General features: G+C 60.1%; 4 protein-coding genes across 6 annotated transcripts; 2 read left to right on the top strand and 2 right to left on the bottom strand.

The window, feature by feature from the left end:
- Nucleotides 1-1,025: 1,025 nt before the first annotated feature.
- LOC114500470 (FGF1 intracellular binding protein) lies at nucleotides 1,026-4,962 on the top strand. Of its 2 annotated transcripts, none has more exons than XM_028517171.2 (10): nucleotides 1,026-1,210; nucleotides 1,402-1,600; nucleotides 1,772-1,898; nucleotides 2,700-2,800; nucleotides 3,300-3,454; nucleotides 3,775-3,883; nucleotides 3,967-4,030; nucleotides 4,263-4,349; nucleotides 4,437-4,534; nucleotides 4,839-4,962. In XM_028517171.2, the coding sequence occupies exons 1-10, from the start codon at nucleotides 1,126-1,128 to the stop codon at nucleotides 4,906-4,908; spliced, it is 1,095 nt and encodes a 364-aa protein (XP_028372972.1). In that variant the 5' UTR covers nucleotides 1,026-1,125; the 3' UTR covers nucleotides 4,909-4,962. The 2 variants fall into 2 exon arrangements, with proteins under 2 accessions (XP_028372972.1, XP_028372973.1); XM_028517172.2 differs by having other exon boundaries at nucleotides 1,028-1,210; nucleotides 3,300-3,433.
- A 173-nt stretch (nucleotides 4,963-5,135) lies between these two features.
- CTSW (cathepsin W) lies at nucleotides 5,136-8,591 on the bottom strand. The gene is made up of 10 exons (XM_036030222.1): nucleotides 8,413-8,591; nucleotides 8,063-8,147; nucleotides 7,117-7,230; nucleotides 6,551-6,710; nucleotides 6,365-6,456; nucleotides 6,204-6,284; nucleotides 5,999-6,124; nucleotides 5,742-5,806; nucleotides 5,456-5,668; nucleotides 5,136-5,375 (listed from the first exon to the last, which is right to left on the bottom strand). The coding sequence occupies exons 1-10, from the start codon at nucleotides 8,485-8,487 to the stop codon at nucleotides 5,262-5,264; spliced, it is 1,125 nt and encodes a 374-aa protein (XP_035886115.1). The 5' UTR covers nucleotides 8,488-8,591; the 3' UTR covers nucleotides 5,136-5,261.
- Nucleotides 8,592-12,472: 3,881 nt separating this feature from the next.
- Nucleotides 12,473-19,242, top strand: EFEMP2 (EGF containing fibulin extracellular matrix protein 2). The gene is made up of 11 exons (XM_028515511.2): nucleotides 12,473-12,633; nucleotides 12,957-13,074; nucleotides 13,301-13,349; nucleotides 13,981-14,187; nucleotides 14,803-14,925; nucleotides 15,221-15,337; nucleotides 15,489-15,608; nucleotides 16,902-17,021; nucleotides 17,109-17,235; nucleotides 17,474-17,669; nucleotides 18,453-19,242. The coding sequence occupies exons 2-11, from the start codon at nucleotides 12,964-12,966 to the stop codon at nucleotides 18,612-18,614; spliced, it is 1,332 nt and encodes a 443-aa protein (XP_028371312.1). The 5' UTR covers nucleotides 12,473-12,633; nucleotides 12,957-12,963; the 3' UTR covers nucleotides 18,615-19,242.
- Nucleotides 19,243-19,368: 126 nt separating this feature from the next.
- MUS81 (MUS81 structure-specific endonuclease subunit) lies at nucleotides 19,369-24,924 on the bottom strand. Of its 2 annotated transcripts, XM_036030217.1 has the most exons (16): nucleotides 24,586-24,922; nucleotides 24,349-24,478; nucleotides 23,989-24,107; nucleotides 23,391-23,489; nucleotides 23,219-23,287; nucleotides 22,982-23,067; nucleotides 22,256-22,408; nucleotides 21,994-22,089; nucleotides 21,786-21,907; nucleotides 21,594-21,691; nucleotides 20,913-21,029; nucleotides 20,723-20,818; nucleotides 20,408-20,536; nucleotides 20,208-20,311; nucleotides 19,626-19,709; nucleotides 19,369-19,533 (listed from the first exon to the last, which is right to left on the bottom strand). In XM_036030217.1, exons 1-16 carry the CDS (start codon nucleotides 24,718-24,720, stop codon nucleotides 19,467-19,469), a joined length of 1,704 nt encoding a protein of 567 aa, XP_035886110.1. In that variant the 5' UTR covers nucleotides 24,721-24,922; the 3' UTR covers nucleotides 19,369-19,466. The 2 variants fall into 2 exon arrangements, with proteins under 2 accessions (XP_035886110.1, XP_035886111.1); XM_036030218.1 differs by lacking the exon at nucleotides 20,408-20,536 and having other exon boundaries at nucleotides 24,586-24,924.
- Between the last annotated feature and the right edge of the window lie 1,566 nt (nucleotides 24,925-26,490).

The raw sequence follows: 26,490 nt of genomic DNA, 5'->3' as shown, positions 1-26,490 counted from the left end.
AAGTGGTAAGAGAGGGAGAAAGTGGTAAGAGAGGGAGGAAACAAAGGCAGTGGGAAGCCAGATTCTTAAGGGCTTTCAATACTAGGCACATTTTCACAGGGCAGGAAGGATTTTAATCAAGGGTGTAACATTTTAAAATATGTGTTTTAAAAACGATTGTTCAGACTGCTCTGTGTGGGGTGGACAATGAGGGGGAGTGTAGGCAGGGAGATTAGTAAGAACACTGTGTCCCTTGGGCAGTAGAGCTTTGCAGAAGGACGGCGCCAGGGCAGTGTCAGTGGGGGTGGGGGGACAAGAGATACTAGAAATATCCAGGAGGCAAATCAGCGGAACTGAATGTGGAGAGAGGAGGAGTCTGAGAGAAAGCCCAGGTTTCTGCTAGGAGACCTTGGTGGGTGTTGGGGCTGTCATTGAGATAGGAACGCAGGGAAGAAATAGAGTGGGGAGACCGACAGGTCTATCTCGCTTTGGGGGGCTTGTGGGGAGGCAGCGTGGAAAGAAACACGCACAGATAGGCTGCCCTCCTGATGTGGGCTTCCAGGCAGAGTTCTGAGCTGCAGAATAAGAGAGGTCATTAGTTAGTGGTGGGGCGGGGAGGGTGGTGGGTGCTAAAAGCGTAAGAGCAAGTGCTCCAGCCCAGGAGAGATGTTCATCTGCAGGATGGACTGAGGGGCTTCCAGCAAAGGCCTTTGGAAGTCAGTTACACGCCTTTACTGCGCAGAAAAGATTTAGGATTGAGCCCTGTGAAACTCCTAAATTTAGGATACTGGTCAACACAGGGGGGGCCGGAAAAGAGAAAGTGGGGTGGGGGGAACAAGAGGAAGTGACCGGGAAGGATTCCAAAATGGGGGAGACTGGCCAGGCCGGGGTACGGACCGGGTACGTGTGGGGACAGAGGAGCCTGGGATTCCCCTTTCTGCAGAAAGGGGGAGCTACTCCACCGCTTCTACCTCTTCCCTCGCAGCGCCTGCCCCACCCTCTCTGTCCCGGAAGTGGTCCTCCCGTGGCTCCGGGTGCCGGTACGGAATCTCAGCGCTCCCGGAAGTGGCCCGGCGGCTGCGCGCCCGGCCCGGGCTGCTCTTGCTCCGGTTGGGGCGCTGCGGCTGCTCCCGGCCGGGCGTAGCCATGACCAGCGAGCTGGACATCTTCGTAGGGAACACGACCCTCATTGATGAGGACGTGTATCGCCTCTGGCTGGATGGTTACTCGGGTCTGTGGGGGGACCCTCTGGGGGAGGCCATCAGGCCGAGCGGTTGTTTTGGATGGGTGAAGGAGCGGAGCCTGGACATCTTATAGGGAAGCGGGCAGAAGGATAAGGGATGTATGGAGATAGGGGCTGGAATACCTGGAGGGGCTTTGAGGTCGGTGGGGTAAAGCCTGATGCTAGCGCCTACTCCCCAGTGAACGACGCTGTGTCCCTGAGGGTGCGCTCGGGAATCCTGGAGCAGACGGGCGCCACCGCAGCGGTGCTACAGAGTGACACCATGGACCACTATCGAACTTTCCACATGCTCGAGCGCCTGTTACACGCACCGCCCAAGCTGCTGCACCAGCTCATCTTCCAGATCCCACCCTCCCGACAGGCGCTGCTCATCGAGAGGTGGGATGCCGGCCACTCTGACCATAGACCCATTTTGCAGGCTGAAACTGAGGTCCAGGGAGGGACAGGCTTTCCCCAGGCGGTGAGAAAGTTGAGAGCACAAGGGGCCAAACCCAGGCCCCCTTTCCCCTCCTTTCTGGAAAGTCAGTAGTGTCCTCTGCCTCCACGCAGGTACTATGCCTTTGATGAGGCCTTTGTGCGAGAGGTCCTGGGCAAGAAGCTGTCCAAGGGCACCAAGAAAGACCTGGATGACATCAGCACCAAAACAGGCATTACCCTTAAGAGCTGCCGAAGACAGGTGGGCACTGCAGCCCCCTCACCCACACAGCATTCCATCTATAGTCCACCCCTTCACTCCACCCCTTTGGCCACTGCCCACCTCTGTTGTGGCAGCTGCTTCGTACCCAGCCTCCTCTCCCTGGTGTGCCCCTTCCAGGCCATCCTCTCCTCTGCAACCAGGGTGACCTCACAGAACTCCGGGTCTGACCATAGCTTCCTCCTGTCTGTCCATAAACGTGCAGTGGCTCCCACTCCCTCCTGGATAAGCCACACTCTTCAGCCTCGCCCTTCATGCTTTCCTTTGACCTGGTCCTGCCAGCCTCCCCAGGCTTACATTTCCCCAGCATCCGGCTTTGTTTTGCTCATGCTGCCCCATCCTGGAGGGCTCTGTTCTTGGCCGTGTCTACTCCTTGAAATCCAAGTCAGGGTCAGATGTCACCTTCACAAGACTTTCTGGTGGCGCCGGTGAGAAGTAACCCTTCTGTAATTTCACGTCTTTACTCTGTGTCTCCTGTGAGCTCCCTGCCTACAGCTTAGCATTTGCTCATTTTTTTTTTCCCCATTCTGGGCCTTAGCCAGCAGGGTCCGTTCCAGCACAAGCTTGTGAAGAACTGGGGAACGCCATGCTAAAGTAGAAATGAGTAAACGTTTATCCGAGGCAAGGCGGCAAAAGCTGGTGGATGTTTGTTGAATTGATAACTTCCTGAAGGAGTAACAGATGCTGTAGCCGCATGGGGAGATAGGTGAGGGGTGGCGTTCAATAAACAGTTTATTGGGTGAGCGACCTCTGACCAGTCCTCGCTCCCCTAACTGCCTGCAGTTTGACAACTTTAAACGAGTCTTCAAGGTGGTGGAGGAAATGCGGGGCTCCTTGGTGGATAACATCCAGCAACACTTCCTCCTTTCCGATCGGTTGGCCAGGTGAGGCGCCAGGCGAGGACCCGTCCATCTCCCCCATTCTGCACACTCCCCTGGACCCCAAGGCTGGTCCATCTTTCCCACCCCCAACCACCTGACCTCCTGGCTGTGTTGGGGGAACGGTTATCTCACTCCTGATCTGCAGTGTGGATCAGATTGCCCTGGGTTCAAATCCTAGCCCCGCCATTGACCAGCTGGGCTGTTGTGAGGTGCCACATATAAAGCATGTGGCACAGCCCCCGGGGCTCAGGAAGTGCTCAGTAAGTGGTAACAGTGGTAACGGTTACCACTGTGGTCTTCCACTGTATCCCTCTGGGGACCTGGGTTGAAACCTCTTTTCATGGACGAGGAGGCCCAAAGGAAGGTGACTTGAAACACGTCACTGCAGTGAGCGAGGGCAGGGAGAGGCCGGACCTCAGATGCCCAGCAGATGCTGCAGGTGGGAGCCGCTCACCAAGAGGGGACTTGCAGCCCTGACAGGTCTGCTGTCCCGTCCCTGCAGGGACTATGCAGCCATCGTCTTTTTTGCCAACAACCGCTTCGAGACAGGGAAGAAGAAGCTGCAGTACCTGAGCTTCGGCGACTTTGCCTTCTGTGCGGAGCTCATGATCCAGAACTGGACCCTCGGAGCCGTCGGTGAGGCCCCCACTGACCCAGGTGCCCGGACATCTCCCCGCGCTCTCAGGGCCTGCTACCCCACCGGCGCTTTCTCCCGCAGGCCCCCAGTTCCCGGCATTCTTTGTCCTCCAGGGCCCCTCCCCAGCCACCTCTGCTCAGGGTCCGGTATCCCCACACTCCCTTGTCTGCAAAGAGCCCACTACCTCTCCGTGGCCTGGCAAGGCGTTCCACCTCTCTGACACTCTGATTTCCCTTTTGTCTCGTGGGGGTGCCGTGTGGTGGGTGAGCAAAGCTTGGGTGTCACAGGAGGGCATTTTGTCCCCCTCCCCCCCTCAACTCCCTCCATGGGCCTTGCTCAGACTCCCAGGTGGATGACATGGACGTGGACTTAGACAAGGAGTTTCTTCAGGACTTGAAGGAGCTCAAGGTGCTGGTGGCTGACAAGGACCTTCTGGACCTGCACAAGAGGTGACTCTGAGGAGGGGGCTCCATGGAGTGGGGCCTGAAATGGAGGCCCAGGCAGCTCTAGGTTTGACCCTGTCTCCCTGCAGCCTGGTGTGCACCGCCCTCCGGGGAAAGCTCAGTGTCTTCTCCGAGATGGAAGCCAACTTCAAGGTCTGTGGTCCAAACCAGCTCATGTCCCTTGGGCATCTTCCGCCTCCAGTTCCCTGTCCCACCGGGCAACTCTGCTCATGCCCCAGATTGACCAGCAGGTGGCGCAGCTGCTCCCTCTGCCCACCTGTAATGGGGGGAGCCGGCTCCTAAACATTGGGGAGTTATTTGATTGTGGGAGGTGGATAGATTTGGAGAGGCAGAAGGCAGAACCACCAGGCTCCCTGCCCCGCAGAACCTGTCCCGGGGGCTGGTGAATGTGGCCGCCAAGCTGATCCACAATAAGGACGTCAGAGACCTGTTTGTGGACCTCGTGGAGAAGGTGAGCTCCCCTGCCCGCCGCCCACTCCACCCCGACCCGGCCTGTCTCTGAGCTGGACCAGTACTAGATGTTCCCTCGGACCCACAGTTCGTGGAGCCCTGCCGATCCGACCACTGGCCACTGAATGACGTGCGGCTCTTCTTGAATCAGTATTCAGCGTCAGCCCACTCTCTGGAGGGCTTCCGGTGAGAGACCCCCCTCGCCAGCCTGGCCCTCCTGCAGACTCAGGGTTCCCTGTTTCGCCACCCCGGGGGTGGGAGGCTCTGCGGACCAGCGTCCTGGCTCCACCCCCTGGAAGCTGTGACACGACCTCGGGCAGGTTCCTTATCCGTCCGTGCCTCATTTTCCTCATGTCTAAATGGGGGACGGTAACGGGAAGGGTCACGAGAACACGGTGAGGACCAAGAGGGAAGGTACACAGATCGCTCGGAGCAGCGTCCTGGCATGGGGGCTTGCGGTCAACCTCGGCCGTCGCTGTTGTCGTTGCAGGCACCAGGCCCTCTGGGACCGCTACATGGGGACCCTCCAGGGCTGCCTCCTGCGCCTCTATCATGACTGAGGCCCCCTCCCACTGCCCCGCCCGCACTGCCAATAAAGCTGCCATGACTTTGGAGGAGCCTGTGCAGAGGTCCACATCGGGGGCCGTGGGCGGCGGGTACACGTGTGTGCCCCTGAGTGTTACGGTGTGTAGGGATCTGCGCGTGCGTTGGCCCCGCAGGGGCCGGGAGGGGTCCGGGAGTGGTGTCTCTGCACAGTCTGTTCTCTTCCCCACCCAACTGAGTCCACTTGGAATCCAGGCTCTTCCATTGGTTTATTCAGCCCATAGCAAGAAGATTGGGAGGACAGGGGAAGACTTCCGGCGTGGCCAGCGAGGAGGCAGCTGGCACGGCAGGGGAGAGCTGAGAGGCGGGCTCAGGGAGGGCAGGAGACTGCGTGCCGCTTCTTGGCCGGTGCGTCCACTAGGGCAGTCCACGGGTACTTGGTGATGCCACAGGCATTGCTCCCTCGGTGCAGCCGGAAATAACCCTAGGAAGTCGGACGACATTAGGGCCAGAAGGTGGGGAGAGGCCTGTCCTGTCCTTCCCCTCCCCATTGACCCCACTCACCTCCTCACCCCAGTTGGCCCCCCAGGAGTTCTTCAGGATCCAGTAGGGAATGGAGCGACGACGAGGCCGAGGTTTAGACTGAGACAGGTCTGCCTCTGCCTGCCTGCTCTCCACCGACTTGGTCTTGCCGAAACCCACCAGCAGGACGACGTGGTCCACTTGCCGAGGGTCACAGGTGCCGGGCGCGGGCTGGATCACATTGTTTTGGTAAACCTGCAGGGGCAGAGGGGCTGAGTCTGGGGCCGTACCCCCGTATGTCCCTCCCCCCGTCCCGGCCGTTTCCCACCTGCAGGAGCTCCTTGTTGATGGTTACAGTGATGGGACCCTCCGTGGCCAGGTGCCGGGCAATACCTGGGGCAGAAGCGCCGTCAGGCCGTGCTCGCCCTGTCTTCCCTGCTCCCGGCTCGTGGTTGCCTCCATCTCCCCGCCCCCCACCCTCTGTCCTCCGTCCCCGTCCATAGCCCAGTCTGGCTGCCTGGTCCTGGTCCATCCGTCCCCGTCACCCCCTGCCCGCGTCCGCCTGGGTCTCTTCCCTGCCCGTACTCTGCTCGTTTTCTGGCAGCATGATGAAATCCTGGATCCAGGCCACCTTTTTGTACCTCTTGGCCTGGCACTTGTGGACTTCGGCCTTTCCCTGGTATGGGTAGTCCTTCTCGCTGGCCAGGCCACCTGGAAGTGAATGAGGCCGGGAGGAGACTCCGCCCCGGAGCACCCCCCGCGCGCGGCCCCCAGAGAGGCGGGCACTCACTGTTGTTCAGGACAGTTAAGAACGCGTCCCAGACGAAGCCGCCGGCACAGCCGTTGGCACAGCGGTCACAGTCGAGGAGCTCTGGTGGGAAAGGGGCCTGTGGGTGCCCGAGCCCAGGCCCCGTCCCCCCACCGGCACATATGCCCCTTTCCCAGCCATACCCTGCACGGAGAGTTCCACAAATTTCTGGTATTTAATGGCCCACAGGGCCTCGATGTTGCCCACTGCCGCCATGGCCCAGCAGCAGCCACAATCATATCCCTGGTGGGGAGAAGGTGGGGGCTGGGTAGGGGGGCTGGGCCTTGCCCCTCTCCTCTCCCTCCCACCACTGAGGCTGGATGGGGCATGTTACCTGGTTCCTGACAGATGAGATGATGCCGGGTTTCTTCCGCCAGTCACAGGTGGAGGGCACTGACTTGCCCCTCTCACCAGACCCTACCTTTCTGTCCATATTGGGGGCCCTTCCAGCTGCCTTCCGATTCCCATACAGCTGGTCAAACTCCTCCTCTGAGGGACAGACGGGACCACCAAGATTACCTCGTTGACCCCTTCCCCCTTCCCCCGTATTCTGCTTTCTCCCACTCCAGCCATCCACATCCTCGGCCACTTGCGTCCCCGTAACGCCCTGGGGGACAAAGGCTGGGATGCTCGGGTGTAGACAGAGACCAAGTTCCTTGCTGGGGTGCATTCCCTTGCACTTGCTACCTCAGCCTCGAACTGAGCTGGGACATGGGCCTCCGGGGTACCTGTCCCTGCTTTCTCGGCAGTTTGGGTCAAGCACCTAGGCCTATGGTCTTCAGGGTCCCTCTCTGGGAAATGAATGCCAACAGTCTGTCCTGTCCATCTGCCAGTCCCCCTGGACAAGGCTCTGCTTCCCCACCCGCCACCTAGGGGCCAGAAGGTGTCTCAGTACCTGTGAGGTCACTGAACGGAGTCACCCCAAACTGCGCCGTGCCCAAGTCCTCCTCCTGTAGCCGCTGAGCCCGGGCCAGGTTGCGGGCAAAGATCTCCAGGCGGCGAGCGTACTCTGGACCAAAGCAAGGACTTTCTAGGCCGGCTCCCAAGCCCCCCAGGGGCAGGAAGTGGTCACGAGCTGGGCGTCCTCCCTCCCACACTCACCCAGAGGAGGGCTGGTTCCTGTGGCCCCTGCAGGCTCGGCTGCAGGTACCTGGGTGAAGGAACAGCTCCCCAGCCCACCCAGGGATGGGTTTCCCCAGGATGCAGGAAGGACATCTCTGCCCATGTTTGGGGGAAAACCAAGTAAAGGGTCTGAGGACCAAGTGACTCAGAAAGGAAAGTAGGTGGTCGGAGACCACAGACAGGTTTCCTGTTGTCAGGTCGCCCCCTTCACACCTCTGACCACAGGCCTGGGGCTGGGACCCGGCAGGGTGGCAGGGGTGGGGGAGGGTGGGGTACAGGTCCATGACATGGGCTAAAAGACACCCACAGGTAATCGCTCTGTGGATGAGGCCCAGAGAGAGGGCAGTAACAGGGTTGGCAACTCGGGGTGGAGAAGGGGTCCCCAGCTCGGGGACAAAAGGCGCATCCTTAGGTGTCCGCTACGTGAACTCGTGACTAGATGGTCTCCTGTCCACTGCCAGCAGTGAGGACCGTGGCTGTGCAGGCGAAGGACCCTCTAGGACGGGGCAGACCCCCAGCAGCGGCCAGCTCCCTCCCTGGTCGTAGCCAAGAATGACCCTGTCCCTCTTTGCATTCGGGAAACGGGGAGCACACCCCAAACCCTGCCGCCGTCCCACTGAGAGCTTTGGCCGAGCCCATTCCTCATCCCGGGCCCTGATTTCCTCAGCAGCTAAACAGAAGTGGGTTTGGACTGCAGGTGTGCACGGGTGCCATGATACCTGCTGGGTTGGAGTAGGTCCGGTTGTACTGGATCTGGAACAAAGTGAAGGCCTCTCTCAGTTCCAGTGGCCGAGGACCTGGCTCCTAGAAGGAAGCAAGGGTGGAGGGGGAGGGGGTTGAGCAAAGGAATCATTGCTGGGGTCACGCCGTGGCTTCCAGCCAGGACTGGGCCAGGGGATCAGCCAGTTAGCCTGTTTTGTCTCCCTGTGCGAGCTTGGGCATATCAATCGCCTCTCCAGCCTCAGTCGCTCCCTCTGAGAAATGGGCACACAGTGGATTCTGGAGGGGTGAGCCCCAGGTGTGGGGCTTGCAGAGGGAAGGGCACGGGAAACGGACTGTGGGCACTTACCTGGCCTCTGATGCCTTGGGCCGGGCCTGCCACCAACAGGGCCAGGACGCAGGAGAGACAGACAGTCAATGCCATGTTGCTGCGGACCAGACTGGTGGAGTAGGCAGGAAGCTGTGCACACCAAATTGGAGGGGGTGAGGGGGCGGAGCTGGAGAAACCACGGAGGAGAAACCAGGCTGGGAGGGGAGGGCAGACCCCTCAAGCAAAAAGCTTTAAAGCTTTTGAATGAAGAAAGGCACTGAAGCTTTTGTCCCTATGTAGCCCTCTGCCTGCCTACACCCCCTCCCATCCATTTTTCTTTACTCAACAAAGGCTTTCTGCCCACCCTGTTCTGGGCAATTCTTGGGATCCAGAGATGGATCTGTCCTTAAAGAAACAGGGTCTAAGAGGCCGTGACATAAAGCCATGAGCACTGCAACGGGTAAGCCCAGAGGGCTCTGGGAGGCCGCTGGCCACTGACAGGGTGTGGAGGGAGGGTGGCCAGTGCGCCCTAGGGGAAGCACTCTTGCTCATCCTACAAAGCTCCTTTAGCGCCGCAAGGGTCACCCCCAAGAAGCCCTCCTGCTCCCTCTCCCAGCCTCTGATGTGACCTGCAACCCCTGGAGCCCCCGCTGTGTCTGCGCCTGCCTGGCATCCTCCTTCCCAACATGCCAGAAGTGTCTGCGGTGTGTCCCCAGCCCCCAGGATGTAGCTGAGCTCGGTGCAGGCTTGATGGGTGTTGTCGACTAAACAATCAGTCATCATGGTTTTTTTTTTAAGATTTTATTTATATTTTTTAGAGAGGGAAGGGAGGGAGAAAGAGAGAGAAACATCAATGTGCGTGTGGTTGCTGGGGGCCATGGCCTGCAACCCAGGCATGTGCCCTGACTGGGCATCAAACCTGCGACACTTTGGTTCTCAGCCTGAGCTCAACCCACTGAGCTACGCCAGCCAGGGCTTTCATCGTGGGTTTTAAACAAGCAAATGCAAGGGGAGGGGACAGCCCGAGGCGACTCTGGCCTCCTTTTGTTCCTCATCCCCTTCCCATCACAATCTGCATGGGGGTCAGGGTACAGAAAGAGAGAGGACTGGCATCTCAGACAGAGCAAGGCCAAGCCTGTGAGCTCCAGGGCTGGGCAGGGGTGCACGTGTCACTGCTGCCTCGGGTTTTTTTTTTTTTTAAAGATTTTATTTATTTATTTTTAGAGAGGGAAGGGAGGGAGAAAGAGAGAGAGAGAGCAACATCAATGTGCGGTTGCTGGGGGCCGTGGCCTGCAACCAAGGCATGTGCCCTGACTGGGAATCGAACCTGCGACACTTTGGTTCGCAGCCCACACTCAGTCCACTGAGCTACACCAGCCAGGGACTACCTAGGTTTTAAGGGGTCCTTAGGTTGGGGTTCTCCCTTGTGAGGCTGCAGGCTGGGAACCAGGCCCCCAAGACCAGAGATAGGGGAGAAGAAACTCGTTTCCTAGGGGTTCCATCCATGCAGACGGGAGGGAGGTGAACGGGGAAGGGCTCTGATCCTGGGCCTCGTTTGTTCGTGGCCTCGTTTGTTCGTGTGCTCACGACCTCGTTTCTTCATTCATTAGCAATCTGTCCCATTCTGCTGCTTCTCCACCCCGACTGCCACCCCAGACAATAAGCCAAGGGACTCCTCCAGTTGGAAAAAACCGCTGTGCTGCTTTTATTAAAATTCAGTAAACAGACCGTCCGCAGAGCAGCACCGGGCTCCATGGTTCTGGAGCCTGTCAGGTGCCCCAAGCTAGCCTCGGGCTGCGTGTGACCTCTGACTAAGGCCCGTGTACGTCAGCCCTCAGGGCTTGAGGTCTCACTGTGAGCGCCAAAGGGGGGTGTCATAAAATCCGTCTCTGTGGGGCTGGGGTTGTGGAAATTTGGGGAGGAGAGACTGGGCGTGTGGGGCTGGGTGGCCTCCCTCTGTGACCCACTCCTTTCCCCCTTAAATGCCAGCCCCACGAGGCTGGGAGATTTTAGTCTTTTTTTTTTTAAGATGTTATTTATTTATTTTTAGAGAGGGGAAGAGAGGAAGAAAGAGAGGGAGAGAAACATCAGCATGTGGTTGCCTCTCGAGCGCTCTCCACTGTGGACCTGGCTGACAACCCAGGCTTGTGCCTTGACTGGGAATTGAACCAGTGACCTTTTGGTTCACAGTCTGGCACTCAATCCATTGAGCCACACCAGCCAGGGCTATTTTCAAAATAATATTTTCATATTATTTTCAATAACAGCTTTATTGAGATAATATGCGGTAATTCACACACCATAAAACACCCTTGTGAAGTGGACACTTCAGTGGTTTTTAGTGTATCTGCATAATGGTGCAATCATCAAATCGCCACTATCTAATTTCTGAGCGTTCTCATCATCCCAAAGGAACCCCATACCCAGCAGCAGTCACTCCCCATGACCTTTTCCCCTGCTAGAGGCCGACCTAGTTTGTCTCCCTGATTTGCTTATTCTGGCTGTGACATAAACAGAACACGTGGCCTTTTGTGTCTGGCTGCTTTCACCCAGTACAGTGTTTTCAGGATTTATCCACGTGGTAGTGCATACCAGTCCCTTATTCCTTTTTATGGCTGAATAATATTCCACCATTTTTTTAATCTTCCGGTTTATCCATTCATAAGTCGATGGACATGAAACTTTCTACATTCTAGTTCTTACGAATAATGTTGCTATGAAGAGAAATGTTGCTATGAGTAGTGTTGCTCTCTACATTGTTTTTGTGTGGACACGTTTTCGATTTCCCTGGGTATATCCCTAGGAATGAAATTGCTGGGTCCTGTAACGTGTCGAGGACCTGCCAGGATTTTTCCGAAGCGATACAGCATCTTACATTCCCACCCGCATTGTGCGAAGGTTCCACGTTCTCCACGTGCCTGGCAGCCCTTGTTAATGTCTATCTTTTTGGGTTTAAACAGCTATTATTTTTAGCCTCCTCACCCAAGCAGCTGGGAAGCATTTAGGGTGGGGAAGACGCTCTCCAGTTCACTCTGAATCTAGAGCTCACCTTGGGGCCCACCGAAATGTCCCTTCCTAGGTACGTCCCCTCCCCTAGCAGGGCTGCATTCGGGGCTACAGTGAGGATACACCGGTAAGAAAGGGAAGGGAGGGGACGGCGAACTGCCGCCTGCCCCCAGGCCCGGGATGCCTGGACACGCGGCCGTTTCCCGTCCGGCTCCGCCCAGAGACGTGCGCAGGGAGAGGCTCCGCCCCTTCCTGGGAGCCAGCTCCGCCCAAACTCCACCCCCAAAGGCGCACCCTTCGCTTGGGGGGAGGAGGTGGAGACCCAGGGGCTTAGGGAACGAGGGTGGGAGGAGGGCTGGGAAGGCTCTGGCACAACATCCTGGCGTTCTGCACACTCAAGTTTGGCCCTGTCCGCCTTTTCAGGGGCTTCCATTCATTCTGGGCCAAAAGGGAACTGCAGCCCCCGCCCCCAAACTGTTGTAGCCTCCAGGACCGAGGGCTCGCGGAGGCTGTCCTGGAGTGAAGGGACCACCGGGCTGAAGACGGCCCTGGGGATGGACGGGGAGGGAACGGAGACCAACAGTTCTGGGCCTGGGAGCGCCTCGTCCTCGGGCGAGGTCTGGGGACCCTGAAGGAAGCTGTAGTATTTCCAGAGTGACTTTCCGGGTGCACCGAGGACAGTTTTTTAGGGTCTAAACAGAGGACCTGGTAGCCCCAGTATTAGGTTAGCTCTAGGAGCCCAGGACGACATCCTGGGAGGCTCAGCCAGGAGTCGGGGGGCCTCCACATTAAGATGTGGGCGCACAGGATGGAATTCTAGGGGCGCAGATTAGGTAGGGGTCTGGGTGCGCAGTGTGAGGGGTGCACAAAGTGAGGGCCTGGGGACTCCCGGGTGAGTCTGGGGGCCTGGTATCAGGGCCAGTGCTACCAGGATCTAGTGCTACGGGACCCTGGCCCAGAGCCGAGAGGCGGCTCCGGGCGGCGCCGCGGGGGACCGGGTGGGGGCCTGCGGCCGGCCAGGGGCGGAGAAGCGGGGGGTCGGGGTCCCTCCCCCTGGCGCGGGCTCAGGAATCCGCCGAGGGGCGGGCGGAGGCGCCGGGGTGGGCCGCGCCGCTGCAGGCGGGCGGGCGGGGGGCGCTTCCTGGGGCTGCGCGTCCAGGGAGCTGCGCCGTCTGCCCGTCCGTCTGCCCGCAGGCACTGCCGGAGCCAGCCGAGCCGCCGGAGCCGCGGGCCGCGGGGGCGTCGCGGGCCCAAGTGAGTGGCTGTCCGTGGGGGAAGAGAGCGAGCCGGAGCCTCGGCCCAGTCGGCGTCAGCGAGGAGCAGATAGGCCTGCGCTCCTCTGCCCGCGCCGCTGTGGGACCGGGCGGGGGCGGGGCGGCCCCGGGCGAGTGGGCCCCGAACCCCGGCTTGCTTGAGGAGTCGGCCCGCGTGAGGAGTCAGCCCTCGGCTCTGGGAGACTCCGGGGTCCTAAGTGCGGTACCGAGGGGGAGGCGGCTGGGGCCAGGGCTCTGAGTCCTGGTACAGGGAATGGGGGTGCCGTGACAGGGGCGCCCTGACCCCTGCCCACCACCTCCCAGTCCCAGGATGCTCCCCTTCGCCTCCTGCCTCCCCGGGTCTCTACTGCTCTGGGCGCTGCTGCTGTTGCTCTTGGGGGCAGCGTCTCCCCAGGATTCGGAGGAGCCTGACAGCTACACGGTGGGGACCGTGGGGCCACTGGCCTGGGCTGGGCTGGGCAGGGACCAGAGACCAGGATCCTGGGGTGCCTGCTGGGGACGATTCTCCCCTCCCCTGGTTGGTGGAGCAGCTGGGGCCATTGTTTGGAGCAGTCCCGGGAGGGTGGCTAGGCTCAGGGCCCTGGCCTTGGCCTGGTCAGTTGGAGGGGACAGGGGGTGAACGCTGGCCACCACTGGTCCCCTTGTAGGAATGCACAGATGGCTATGAGTGGGACCCTGACAGCCAGCACTGCCGGGGTGAGTGTGCCTGGGGGACTGACCCACCCCCCAGGAAGGGATAGGGATGGCAACCCCGGCTGCGAGAGCTGCCGCAGGAGGCCGATGGCCTGTCCGCCGGCTGCCCGGCTCTGTCTTGCCAAAGCCAGCGCTGGCTCCCTGGGGGCCAGCTCCGCCAGGGGTAGAGAAGCCATCCAGGCCCCTCCCTCTCAGAGAGACCCAGGGCACCCCGCCCCCACCTCTGAGGAGGCAGGAGAGCAACCCGGCACTGGCACTGCCCCAGGGACACCGTCGTCTCCAGCCACCCTCCTGCCCAGCTGTGTCCCGTCACGTCCCAGGCGGGCCGTGTCCGCGGGGATGTGTTAGGAAGCCTGCACATCACTCTTGGGCTGAGCCAAGGTCAGATCTCAGGGAGGGAGAGATTCTCTTAGGGGCAAGAGAATGGGGGTGACTGTGGAACAGCCGCCCCACCATCAGCCCTGGCAGACTCCTGGGAGGGGTCCTGGGCAGGCAGCCTTAGCCTGTTGAGCAGAGAGGGAAGGCCCTGCCTGGGTCGCACAGCTCAGAGAGGGCCAAGCTGGGCTCCCACCCCCCCCACCCCCCCATGGCCAGCCCGAGAGACTGGCTGTGCCCAGCAGGCCCCTCTCTGCAGATGTCAACGAGTGCCTGACCATCCCCGAGGCCTGCAAGGGGGAAATGAAATGCATCAACCACTATGGGGGCTACTTGTGCCTGCCCCGCTCAGCTGCCGTCATCAATGACCTGCATGGCGAGGGACCACCACCGCCAGTGCCCCCCGCTCAACACCCCAACCCCTGCCCACTAGGCTATGAGCCTGATGAGCAAGAGAGCTGTGTGGGTAAGGGCCCCTCCCCCCGGCACAGAGGCTCGCCGCCCTCCTACCACGTGTCTCCCGCTGCACCTTAAACACTCAGACCTCACGTTCCTCCTGTGCTCAGAAGCTTCCTCAGGGCCACGGGGGGTACCATCTGGCCCCTCAGCCAGATCCTCACTTTGCATGGGGCCTGTCACAGACGGTCCCAGCTCCTGTCCCACTGCCCTAGCCAGCCGCTGGGACCCTGCCCTCCACTGCTGCAGGCACTGCAAGAGCTCTGCCTCTTAGCCTCTGCCCCTTGCCCTGCTCCTGCTCCTGATCTGGCCTCACCCCTGGGCGGCAGGGACCTCGGAGGAAGGCCCTGGAGCTAGTGCTCCTGGGAGTGTGGGGAGGGCCTTGTTTCCTGCACTTCCCTGGCCGGGGCGCTCACGGTTAGGGCTGCCTGTCCTGTCGGCTTCCGGGCTGGTGGACTGTTATTCGCGCTGTTGGGAGGGTCTAGTCCACGTGTTCCTGTTCTGGGGGTGGGCCACCCACACGCCCACGTGAGCGGTTCCTGACCTGGGTCCTGCAACATCAAGGTGCCCGTCAGGCGGGGCGGGGCGGGGCTCCCAGGCAGGGGCTGAGTGGTGTCGCCCGCAGACGTGGACGAGTGTGCCGAGGCCCTGCACGACTGCCGCCCCAGCCAGGATTGCCACAACCTGCCCGGTTCCTTCCAGTGCACCTGCCCCGAAGGCTACCGCAAGACGGGGGCCGAGTGTGTGGGTGAGTCCAGGGGCCGCCTTGCTAGTTCCTGCTCTGTGCCCCTGGCCTGCTTCTCCCTCTAGCACTGGTGGGTCCCCATTTCAACCCACCCCCAGGCTTCGCCCCTGGCCCCTGCCACCTCGGTCGCCAGGCATAGCACTGCACAGGTGTGTGTGTGTGAGTCCTGGCTGGCCTGGCCCGGCCCGGCCCCCAGACGCAGACAAGACTGCGGGTGGGTGGCGAGGCCTTGAGTTGCAGCTGGCTTGGGCCCACCTGACCTCTGACCTCAGCCCCCCTTCCCCCGCCTCCATCCCAGATATAGACGAATGCCGCTACCGCTACTGCCAGCACCGCTGTGTGAACTTGCCCGGCTCCTTCCGCTGCCAGTGCGAGCCGGGCTTCCAGCTGGGGCCCAACAACCGCTCCTGTGTGGGTGAGGCTGGGCCGGGCCGGGCTGCTGCGTCCTGGGCAGGGTGGTGTGGGGCGGGGGGCTCCCTTCCTGAGCAGCCCAGGTAAACAGGTGAAATGGGGGCCCTGGGCTGCTCCTCGGCTCTCACCCCTCTCATTTTCCCCGGCACCCGCAGATGTGAATGAATGTGAGATGGGAGCTCCGTGTGAGCAGCGCTGCTTCAACTCCTACGGGACCTTCCTGTGTCGCTGTCATCAGGGCTACGAGCTGCACCGGGACGGCTTCTCTTGCAGTGGTGAGAGCTCCGCCCCTGCCGGGTGTTCCGCCGTTGGTCCCCCTGCGGCATGCTGTGCCTGCTGCCACGCGGTCCTCTACTGGATGCCTCCAGGTGCCATTCATTCTGCACCCCTGTACGTCCCACAGACTCCACCCCCAGCTGGTTGCAGCACACCCGCAGGCCTGCCCACCACAACTCCCATCCCGGTAGCAAAGGCACAGGGGACAGCAGTTAGGTCCCCACTGTTGCTCAGTGGGGAGACTGAGCTAGGATGTGGGTGGTGACAAGTGGTGACAAGTCACTCTTCTCTCTCAACCTATTTACTCATCTGTAAAATGGGTTGCCTTGAGAATTAAGTGAGGAAATGACGACAGGCTTTATCAAGTCCCAAGCAGCAACACTTTAAGTGAATACCATTTACCCAGAACCTTCCTTGTGCAGGGAACTTCCCTAACATACTTGGCTTTATTTAATCCCGCCAACAATCCTATGAGGTAAGTATGATTTTTTCCCCTTTCTGCAAAATGAGGACCTTGATCTCTCCTTCAAGGTGTGTTGAGAAGCTTACAGGCAAATAGTAAGTATAAAGTCCTTCAGCAAAGAGAGGTTAAGTGATTTGCCCGAGGGCACACCACCAGGGCAAGATGGGTCCAGGGCCCCATTCCAGCTTCTCATCCCCTGTTGCCTGGCCACGCACGCTGTTCACACCGTGCTTTGCTGCTGAGCGAGGCCCCACTGGTGCCTGGCTCGGGCTGGGCAGCGTGGGAAGACCAGAGCAGAAAACCAGGCTCCTGCCCATGCAGGCCCCAGTTCACAGCCGGTGACTGTCTGTTGGGCTGATCGTGGGCTGCAGAAATGGGGCAAACCCCTGGAAACCAGAGCAGCCTGCACCCTCGAGGCTCAGCCAGTCTAACCAGCGGTCCCCAACCTTTTTGGCACCAGAGGCTGGTTTCATGGAAGACCGTTTTTTCCAGGGACCTTGGCAGGAGGGGGTTGGTAGTTTTGGGATGGGAGGTTGGGGACCCCTGGTCTAACCTGCTCATTTCATCGACAGGAAAACAGGTTTCCAAAGCTCAGCCTGCAGGATTTAAAGCCAAGCCTCTGGTGCTTTCATGTAGCTCTCCGCCTTTCAGTCCTGGGGCCTTTCTTTGCATTCTCTACGCCCCTGCTGTGCCTTGCACGTTGGTTTCATGCTGCTCTGTCTTCCCACACAGAGCCTAGCAGGAGGCGTGGCTGTCCCTGTGGACCTTTGTGGGACTGAATCGAGAGGACTGCCCTTGACCGAGAGTCTTCCTCCCCACTGTCCCCCAGATATTGACGAGTGCAGCTACTCCAGTTACCTCTGTCAGTACCGCTGTGTCAACGAGCCTGGCCGCTTCTCCTGCCACTGTCCGCAGGGTTACCAACTGCTGGCCACCCGCCTCTGCCAAGGTACAGGCTGTCCGGGTGGAGTGGGCAGGGAGGTGTCAGGGGTCGGTGCCCTGATGTCCAGGTTCCAGCCCCTCTCCCCTGGCACAGATATCGATGAGTGTGAATCTGGCGCACACCAGTGCTCTGAGGCCCAAACCTGTGTCAACTTCTATGGGGGCTACCGCTGTGTGGATACCAACCGCTGTGTGGAGCCCTATGTCCAGGTGTCTGACAAGTGAGTTAATGCGCTGCCACGCCCCCCGGACTACAACTCCCACTGGGCTCTGCGGTGGCGGCTGGTGTCTGTTCGGGCTGGCAAGTGCCCCAAGGACTCATGGGAGTTGCAGTCCATGACAACCACGCATACTGTTCTAGGAGAAGGAGGATCCTTTTGGGATCAGTAAGTTTGAGGGTGGGCCAAATTTGGGGAACGGGCCAAGACCTCACTCGTGCCCCCTTCTCGGGACCCCTAGTCGCTGTCTCTGCCCGGCCGCCAACCCCCTGTGCCGGGAGCAGCCCTCGTCCATCGTGCACCGCTACATGAGCATCACCTCGGAGCGGAGCGTGCCCGCCGACGTGTTCCAGATCCAGGCAACCTCCGTCTACCCCGGTGCCTACAATGCCTTCCAGATCCGTGCCGGCAACTCGCAGGGGGACTTCTACATTAGGGTACGGCTTTCCCCTAACCCCACCCCCTCAAATGACACGCATAATTGAAACCTGAATTCCAGGAAACCTTAAGTGGCAGATTCAGTTAGGCCACCATGCCCCGCCTCTTCTCAAAGCCCCAGCTCGAGGTGGGATTTCTGTAGAAAGGTAGGGGTGTTCTCAGTTCTGCAGGTGGTTCAATGTCATTCTAATGAGGCACTCAGACACTGGGGTTTGAGTCCCCCTGCTGGTTTCTGTGTCTGGCCCCAACTCCTTCACCCTTAGAACAAGTGCCTGGCAGAGAGGGCTTCTGAGGTTAGGGGCAAGGGCAAGCATGTGGAGAGTGCGGGGCAGCGTTGGCACAGGGGCCTGGGGCCAGACTCAGCTCTGCTGGTGGAGCTGTTAGGAGGGAGGGCTCCAGGTGAGTCAGTGAGAAGGGTTCGTCTGGTGTCAGAGCCTGTTTTCTCTTTCCGAAGTTGGAAGCTTTGAAGGGGAGTCTACCTGTTCCGGGTCCCCAAAGGCCCCACCACTCCCCCAAGTCTCATGCCTGGCCCCCAGTCACCAGTTGGCCCTAGTTAGACAAAAGACCTAGCTGGGAGATTCCTGAGGGCGGAGCCTGGATGCAGGGGATATCAAAGGTGTCACAGAGCCAGAGGACAGCCTGGGGTCCGCCTGGCCAGGGCTCCCCACTTCTCAGCCAACTGGTTGTGAGCACGGAACAGGGTGGGGGGAGGATGCTGGTGGAGGGTCCCGGCGTGCGAGTTGACAGGATCTACGTGCCCCCCCACCCACTGTGCTCCGCAGCAAATCAACAACGTCAGTGCCATGCTGGTCCTCGCCCGGCCCGTGACAGGCCCCCGGGAGTACGTGCTGGACCTCGAGATGGTAACCATGAACTCCCTCATGAGCTACCGGGCCAGCTCGGTACTGAGACTCACGGTCTTCGTGGGGGCCTACGCCTTCTGACGAGTGGGGAGAGCTGTCAGGGAGGGGGAGGCCCCTGGAGCCCAGGAGCCGGGGTTCAGGGATGATGGCGTTCTGCTGGAAGGGAGGGTGCTATTGTGAAGGACAGAGAGAGAAAGGCAATAAAGGGAGAACGAAGGAGTGCTGGTGGCTGAGGGGGGCGGGTGAGACTGCAGTGAACCCCAGACTGGGGGAGGGGCCAGGCTGGTGGGAGGCGGCCCGAGTCCGCCTAAAGCAGGGGTCAGCTCAGGCTGAGGGGACAGAAGTCGGGAGCTGTGTTCCCAAGGCTGGGATTGGTCTGCCGTGGGCATCAGAACCACCCCCTGGGGAGGGAGGAGGTAAGGAGGCTGCAGACTCGGGCCCCAGCAGAAACCTGGGCTGGGCTGGAAACCCTGCTCCAGGCAGTGCTGGGAGGGCCTGGGTTCCAATCCTGCCTTGGCCTCAAATGATCAATTTGGACAAATCCTAGTAGCTCCTCTGGGCCTCAGTTTTCCAATCTAAAAAATGAGTCAATTGGACCTTTAGTGCCTTTTAAGCCTCCCCCCCCCACCCCCAAGCTACAGAACCTTTTATCAAAGGAAATGTTATTTGACCAGGGACCCTCTGATGACATAAAGTAGATTCAAAGTTGCAACACCTCCCTGCCAGTCTCATTGCTCCACCAGGAAACCCCAGCGTCCTGAGGGGCTCAGTTGAAAAACCGCCTGGATATTTTACAAGGCCAGGGAGCCTGTCGTCTCCTCCATAACACGTCAAGCTGCGAACACTTCGATTTTTATTGTAACCCAAAAGCTTCTGGTTAAAAGGCCGGCTAGCCTGGGAAGATGGGGGCTGGGGTCCGGCCAGTGGTACACCTCAGGTCAGGGGGCTGTAGCTGCAGTAGAGCTGGGACAAGGTCCTGCTCAGAGCAGGCCCCAGGTTCCTGCACGGAGAGAGAGGCTGACGAGGGTCAGGTCCCGGACCACGGCGCCTTCGGCCCCAGCCATCCCCTCCAGATCCCGCCCCTTGTCTCACCTCTGCAGTCTCCCACACTTGATGGTGCTCAGCAGCATCTCCTGTTCCTTGGGGGTGGCACAGGCATCATAGGCGGCCAGTAGGCTGGGGAGGGGGTGGGGCATTTGAGTGTCTAAGCCTTGCCAATGGCTGGCTGCTGGCCCACCTGAGCAGCGTGGGCCAACAGAGTCACAGGAGATAGGCAGGAAGGGGTCTGCACTGGTTAAGGGAGTCAGAACTACCGGCGTACTTCCTGAGCCCGGCATTCAATGCCCTGCTCCATCCCGCTTGCCCTCCCTTCCTGCTCTTGCAAATGTCCTTCAAGTTCTCGGCCCAGTCTTCATGGCCCGACCCCTTCCTCAGGGATGCCGTTTCTGCTGCACCAGGCGGAATGCTTCTCTCCTGGGGGCTCCGCCAACACCTGAGATACCCTCTGGTTCTCCCTGGCACTGTCTTCCTCGCCACCTGACCTGCAGGGACTCCCCGAGGTTCAGCCGAGTCTGTCCAGCCCTCACAGGACCAGACCCTCTGCACTGGTTGAGCTGAATCCCATGCAGGGAGGGTGGGGGCAACGGACCCCTAAGGGGCTCTGGGGGGGCCTACCTGGCGGGGGTGCTGTACCGATCCACCAGGGCCGCTGCCTTCTCTCCGCTCACCCCCCGCACCTGCATCAGCTGCCGGGCGAACACCTCCCTCACGGACTGGGCCTGGGGTCGGGGGCAGACGGGGGTCAGGGGCAGACCGGGGGTCGGGGGCGGGCTGGGGCTGGGCAGCATTGAGGAGGACCTGGGCAGAGGCAGTACCTTGTTCTTCATGGCTCCCGCGTTGAAGTCACTGAAGGTGAGGAGTGAGCAGAGGGGATTTGGGGAGGGCCCAGCCCCTGGTTCGGGCTGCGCTGGGGTTCCCCAGGGGCGACTGCGTAGGGTGTGGCCCTGAGGGGAGAGGGGGTTGAAGCCAGGCCAGAGCTCTAGGGAAACCCCACTCAGCCAGTCCTTGTCACATCCTAGGCCCCAGTGGGCCAACGTGAGAAATGGGGATCTCACTCGCCTCGCCTTCCTTGAGGGATCCCGGGGCCCAGTTAAGGGACCGACCAGGGCCAGACACGTGCACCCACTCACCTGGTAGAGTCTCTCCAGGCCCCGTGTCAGGAGGGCCAGGTAGGCAGCTGACTCCTTAATGTCTGCTGTGCGCTTCACAAAGAACCCATCGATGACCTGGGGCAAGAGGACCCACCAGAGGGAGGTGGCTCTGGGCCCAAGTCACAGGCCACAGGACCCCTGCCAGCCTGACCCTGCCCTCCCAACTCACCTGAGTGTTGGTGACAGCCTGCAGCAGCGTGCTCTCGGGAAGGCTGAGGTTGTGCGCTGAGCCGTGCTCCTCCACCAGGTACACCAGGCGCCCCAGGCCACAGCGCTTTAGTCGGAACTGGGGGAACAGAAAGGTGGGGGGCGGGGGGCGGGTCAGGGCTGTCTGTCACATCACACTCAACATCTTCACGGGACGCTGGTCCCACCAATTCACCCTTCATCCTCCCTAGTCTTTCTGCCTGTCTCAGAGTGGCCTCCACGCCTTTGTTCACGCTGTCACTCTTGCACGGAAAGCCCGCCCACCATCTTTACTGATGCCCGTTCTTTAAGCCTCCACCAGCCGGTACGTGGTCCAAATACGGCACCAGCCAAGGAGCCAGTACTGAGAAAGAGCCATTGCATTCCTGGACCCTTGGGCCTTGTTTATGCCAGACTGCAGGGGCCGGACACTCCAGGGTCTTCAATATGCTCCTCAATCCAGACAGACCCCCTGTGCACCTGCTGTGTCCCTGGAGGGGCCCGAGGGAGCCTGATCTCAGGGCGGCCCTGGAGCAGCTCAAATGGGGCGTGGCTGCAGTTCCAGGAGCTCTGCCTCGAGGCTGTCCCAAAGTGGCCTTCCCGCTGAGAAGGGGGCTCCAGAGCAGGCAGGGAGTAGGGGATTCGGAGAGACTGGAAAAGGCACCTTCTGCTCCCGGAAGCGGCCATCGATGATGCTGCTGCACAGGTCGTCCAGCCGCTTGCGCTCCACAACGTGGTCCAGGACCAGCTCCCCAGGTCTGGCTGCCGAGAGGCCAAGGTTCCTGTTGGCTCGTGTCCCCCCACCCACCAGGCACTGCCTCTGACACCCTCTGACCTTACTGTCCACACCCCCTACCTGGGTCGCTGGGCCTGGTCTCCTGTGCCACCCACACGAAGTCCCCAACGTGCAGTCTGCGCACGGTGTGGGTCACGTGCAGCCTCTGCAGCTGCCGGAGCAGCTCTGTCCTGTGCCCCGCCCTGCAATCGCAAGGTGGGAAGCTTAGGTCAGGGCAGGCCAGGGATGCCCCAGCATCCTCTCCCTCCCTTCCCTCCACCTCACTCACCCCTTGGCCTCACCGACGTCCACACACAGCAGCACCCTGTACTCCCCAGGCCTCAGCTCCAGCGGTGGCTGCCGGACGCTGCCTTCGCTGACGCCGCTAGGGAAGGGGGTGTTAGTGTGTGAGGACGGAACCTCAGTGCCGGGGCAGTGTCCCTCCAAACCCAGGGGAAGTGGGGCAGCCGCAGCTCAGCTGTAGGTGACAGAGACCGCTGGGGTGTGGGCCTCACTTCTGGAACTCCCCCCGTCCCTCCCCCCTTGCTTACAGCTCAGTTGAGGCTGATCCTGGCACTGCCGGCTCTTCCCCCGGAGGCTCCTCCGGCTCTGGCTCTGGCTCGACGCCCACGTTCTGTGAGCTCAGGCCCTCCGACTCCGCCAACCTCTGGGCCAGCTCCAGGCCCTCTGGAGTCAGCGAGTACCTGGCAGGTGGAGGAGACGAACACAGGACACAGATCGCTCCTTTTCTTTCACACCCGGCAGGCTCTCCTGCCTGCCCCCAGCTAGGCTGGCCTCACCACCCCCTTGGGTACCCTGCACAAATAAGTCCAGTGGCTTCCATTCCCACTGCCCCGGGCTGTGTTCTCGCCCCTCAGGTCAGCGTTCTCTGGACCTGCGCGGGGCCATTCCTTGAGGGTGCAATAAGTACGTCTCAGACAAACTTTCCTCCCTCCCACTTTTACTCATACAGTTCCTTTTTCTCTGGAATGTCTTTCCTGCATCTCTACCCTTTGAATTCTAAAAAATGTCAAATGCCATGTCCTTAGCAAAGCCTTTCTGCTCCTCCAATAATCTGGGGCACGCCCCCTTCCCCCTCACTGCTTGGTCGCTCAGACCCTCCCGGTACGCCCGCAGTGTGGGCTCCTGGGGGTGAGGCCTCCCTTCCCCAGCTTCGACGCTGTGAAGCCTGCGAGCTGCTGGGTGATAACAGCCCCACTCAGGACATCAGGCCCAGCCCCCTCCCTGCCCCTTGCACCCTCTGTAGTTGGCCCTACCTGGCTGGCTGGTGTGTCCTGAGCACTAGGTTCCTGTGGAGGAGAGAGCGGAGGGCTGGCCAGGGTCGAGCACTCCTGGGGGCCACCTGTGCACGGGGGAGGGGGAGACCCTTAGCATACCCAACTAACCCCCTGTGCCCCCACACCACTGCTTGCTCCCAAGCAGGGCAGCCTCTGGTAGGCTTGGGGAGAGATCCATAGCCGCTCAGCCCCATCCTTCCTCATCTCAGTGCTCACCCCAGGAGCCTCCTGCGCACACTTCTGCAGCAGCTCCTCCTTGGTTAGGAAGCTGTGGCCACTAGGATTCTGTAACCAAGGCAGGTTCAGTGAGTGCCTGGGCCAGTCTGCTCCGAGAGCCTCAAGCCCCACGGACTCAGGTCCCCCAACTTCAGGTGTAGCCAGCACTCACCAGGTGTTCCCTGTAGAGCAGCAGCAGTACGGCTCGTGCGCCCGAGTGCCGCGCTGGCCAGTAGCTGCCAGAGCCTCCCACCTTGGGCTGGGCTGGAACCTGCAAGGTACAGAGGGGCTTTGAACACAAACACCAGAGAGCTGTGCATTGAAGACCGAACCCCAGGCAGGGATGAGGTTCAGGCGCTCTCTCAGCTGGCTGCATGGCCCGGGTAAGCCACTCAGCTGCCTCTCGGTTCCCATGTCCACAAGACAGGCCAGATGGTGAGATGATCTGCAAAGCTGGCAAGAGTCGGTGGAGAGCTGTGCGGAGGTAGCATAATTGGCTGGCCCGGACTCTGTTCTACCACCTGCTGCAGACCGAGGGTGGTAAGACAAGAAAACTCAGTAACGGCAACCCCCACAGTGTACTGGGCTTGGCCCCCTAAATAGCCTGACTGTGGAGCGCTTCCAAATGACTCTGTTGTCAATCAACATACCCATCTACACATGTGAAAAATAAGTATCAGGAAGAATAACTTATTTGCCCAATACCAGACATCACTGGTGGGGCCATCTGGACCCAAGCCTGCTAAGTCCCCCAGGCCAGAAAACCTTACTCCTGGTGCTCCCACCTTTCCTTTCCCCTTCTCTGCTGGCACGGAAGAGTCCTGGACTTCGGCAGGTGGCCCTTCCGGGGCTGGACTGTTTGCTGCAAGTGAACCCGGGGCATGATCACCTGCAGGAGCAGAAGAGCGTTACGTTAACTCAGGACCTCACCAGAATCCAGGCGAGAGAGTCTGGGACGCTGCCAGCTCGTGTGGTAGCTGAGAGAGGCGAGGCTCTGCGACAGCCAGCCACTAACCCAAGCTCAAAGAGCAACCTGGACAGGAGTGGGGCGTTAAGGTATCCCAGATGATCACGGAGGCTGCTCCTGAGGCAGGCTCCGGGTAGCACGGACCCCCTCCCCTCGCGCTCACCGCCCGATGATCGGTGCTGCTGCAGCCGCTGGTCCAGCATCCGGCAGATCCCGTCGCCGAAATGCCTTAGGATCTTAGCTTCTTTGCCACTGCGCAGGGGCAGTGGGTAACGCCGGAGTGAGCGCAGAGCCTGGAGCGAATAGAGGGTGCGGTAGCGGGTCAAGGCTGCCCTGGTCGTCTGGGTTTGCGAGTACCAGCCCCCCGCCCCCCGTGAGGCCCAGACGGAACTCAACCCACCTTTTGAAATACAAATTGTGTGCGGCGCCCCCTGCTGGCTGCCTCGTCCCGCCATTCAGTCAGCCAACGTACAAAGAGCGGGTTGGGGCATTTCGGCAGCGGGCGTTTCCGGGCCAGGCGGACCGGCACCGCCATGAGCCCCAGGACTGGTCCTTTGGCGCCTCACATCGGTGGGACTGGGTTGCCTCCAGTTTTGGATAAAGGATTCGAACCCTTAGCTCAGAGGGCTAAGGGCGGGAGCTCTCCAATCACGTGGTCCGGTGAGGGGCACTAAATAGCCTCAGGCTTCCCTTCCCGTTTTTGCTCTACTCTAAAGAGAGGACTGCCTCGGTGATCTTTCTCTCCACCCCACCCCATGCCCGCCCCTCCCTCTCAGCCTTTTGGGCGCGCCCCACCCAGGCCCCCGGAGACTTGACCCGCCCCTTCCTCCCTGGACAGGTTCTAGAGCGGTCTTCTTTGTGCAAGCGAGAGAAAGGAGGACAGTGCCCTCTGTGGCTGGGAGGGCTGGCTGGGGTGGTGCTTAAGCAAGTAACCGAGGCTGTCAGTTTCAGCCTCACCCTAGCACAGGAGGCTGGGCAGAGATTGGGCTCGTGAAGAGCCGGAGAGGTGGTGGGGAGCACAAACAGGTGCAGATGTATTTGCAGGGGAGATATCTAGGAAGGTGTGCAGGGGATAAGGGCACAAACTTAACGCAGGAGAAGCTGAAGGTCCCTCGGAAGAAAAGGTGCTCCCGAGCTGAGTGAGGGTGGAGATGAAAGAGGGCAGTTGCGGAGGGGTGCAAAGTCGGGGACGTGCAGGGAAGGCCAAAGGATGGGGGGAGGGTGACAGGACAATTAGAAGAGGGAAAAGGAGCAGGTGCTGGGCATCCTGGCAGGTGTGGGGGAGGTGACTGAGAGCGGCAGGTGGTTAGATTCGGAGGAGCAGGCTGGGGTTTAGAAGCCCGGACACCACTTGGACGTTTTACTGACTCATTTGAAGAGAGGGACTCTCAGGGAGATTTAAAGATGGAATCCATGCAAAGAGATCCCAGGCTGAGGGACAGGTATTGATAAGTTGGGTTACGCACGAGGGTCTCGGCCAGGAAACTGGATAAACCCCAGAACTAAAACGGAAGTCGCGAGGTGTTTGTCCCGATCTGCCGCTCCTTCAGACTCCGCCCACTCCCTCCGCCTACGCAGAATTCCCGCCTCCCTCCCTTTGCTGCCTTATAAGGAGCCTCCAGCCAGCGTTAGGTTTGGTCCCGCCCACTCTAGTCTCTTGTCCTAATAAGGACATCTAGGGCATCCCGTGGCTAGGAGCGGGCGGGAGCGCGTCTCCAGGGTAACTGCGATATTCCCCCACCCCCTACTCGTGGCTTTTGGAAACTCTGAAGCTCCAAAAAGGTGGAGCCAGCCTCTTTTGGCAGGATCGTTAGCTGGATGCGGGGGGTCGAGATGTCACCTTTACCTGAGGCTCCCCGCAGCTCGGTTGGTGGGCGGTGCGGCGTAATCTCTCCGACTACAACCCCCGACATGCTCTGCGAGGTACCCGTGGCTATCTCGGGTACCCCACTCCCGGCAGTTCCCCTTATCGTGAAAACCGGGCTTCCACCTCTTCATTTACACTCCTTGTTCCACTTATGGGATCAACGGCCCTAATTCTCTTGGTTGCGACCCTGTTTCCTCTACCTGCACAGTGTGAGGTCATGATCATTGTTCCAGGCCAACAAATCTTCCGGGGTCCCTCAGCCCAGCTTCATTTTGTGCAGCCTATGTTCCCACGGAGCTTGTCTCATTTTTGTAGGTGTTACATTAATCATATTTCTAGTTATCAACTAGAGAACGAGGTTCGAGTCTGATTTAATGTGTATTTCCTCTTTTCTGTCTAGTAAAAGGCAGAGTCCTTGAATTGTATGCACAAACCCCT

Source organism: Phyllostomus discolor, chromosome 6 (assembly GCF_004126475.2).
Source record: "Phyllostomus discolor isolate MPI-MPIP mPhyDis1 chromosome 6, mPhyDis1.pri.v3, whole genome shotgun sequence".
In the NCBI taxonomy this organism is placed as follows: Eukaryota; Metazoa; Chordata; class Mammalia; order Chiroptera; family Phyllostomidae; genus Phyllostomus; species Phyllostomus discolor.
Note: the sequence above shows the minus strand (reverse complement) of the source record. Positions and strands in the feature narration are given on the sequence as shown.

Excerpts from the sequence above, each read along its gene's own strand:
- CTSW (XM_036030222.1), bottom strand. The coding sequence starts at position 8,487 with ATGGCATTGACTGTCTGTCTCTCCTGCGTCCTGGCCCTGTTGGTGGCA. Across the intron at positions 8,148-8,412 it reads CCCAAGGCATCAGAGGCCAG|GAGCCAGGTCCTCGGCCACT; the intron begins GTAAGTGCCCAC and ends GCTTCCTTCTAG. Across the intron at positions 5,807-5,998 it reads GCTGCCAGAAAACGAGCAGA|GTATTGCCCGGCACCTGGCC; the intron begins GTACGGGCAGGG and ends CTTCTGCCCCAG.
- LOC114500470 (XM_028517171.2), top strand. The coding sequence starts at position 1,126 with ATGACCAGCGAGCTGGACATCTTCGTAGGGAACACGACCCTCATTGAT. Across the intron at positions 3,884-3,966 it reads CTTCTGGACCTGCACAAGAG|CCTGGTGTGCACCGCCCTCC; the intron begins GTGACTCTGAGG and ends GTCTCCCTGCAG. Across the intron at positions 4,350-4,436 it reads TTGTGGACCTCGTGGAGAAG|TTCGTGGAGCCCTGCCGATC; the intron begins GTGAGCTCCCCT and ends TCGGACCCACAG.
- EFEMP2 (XM_028515511.2), top strand. The coding sequence starts at position 12,964 with ATGCTCCCCTTCGCCTCCTGCCTCCCCGGGTCTCTACTGCTCTGGGCG. Across the intron at positions 14,188-14,802 it reads TGAGCAAGAGAGCTGTGTGG|ACGTGGACGAGTGTGCCGAG; the intron begins GTAAGGGCCCCT and ends TGTCGCCCGCAG. Across the intron at positions 17,670-18,452 it reads AGGGGGACTTCTACATTAGG|CAAATCAACAACGTCAGTGC; the intron begins GTACGGCTTTCC and ends TGTGCTCCGCAG.
- MUS81 (XM_036030217.1), bottom strand. The coding sequence starts at position 24,720 with ATGGCGGTGCCGGTCCGCCTGGCCCGGAAACGCCCGCTGCCGAAATGC. Across the intron at positions 23,490-23,988 it reads GAAAGGTGGGAGCACCAGGA|GTTCCAGCCCAGCCCAAGGT; the intron begins GTAAGGTTTTCT and ends TGTACCTTGCAG. Across the intron at positions 21,692-21,785 it reads GACCAGGCCCAGCGACCCAG|CCAGACCTGGGGAGCTGGTC; the intron begins GTAGGGGGTGTG and ends GCCTCTCGGCAG.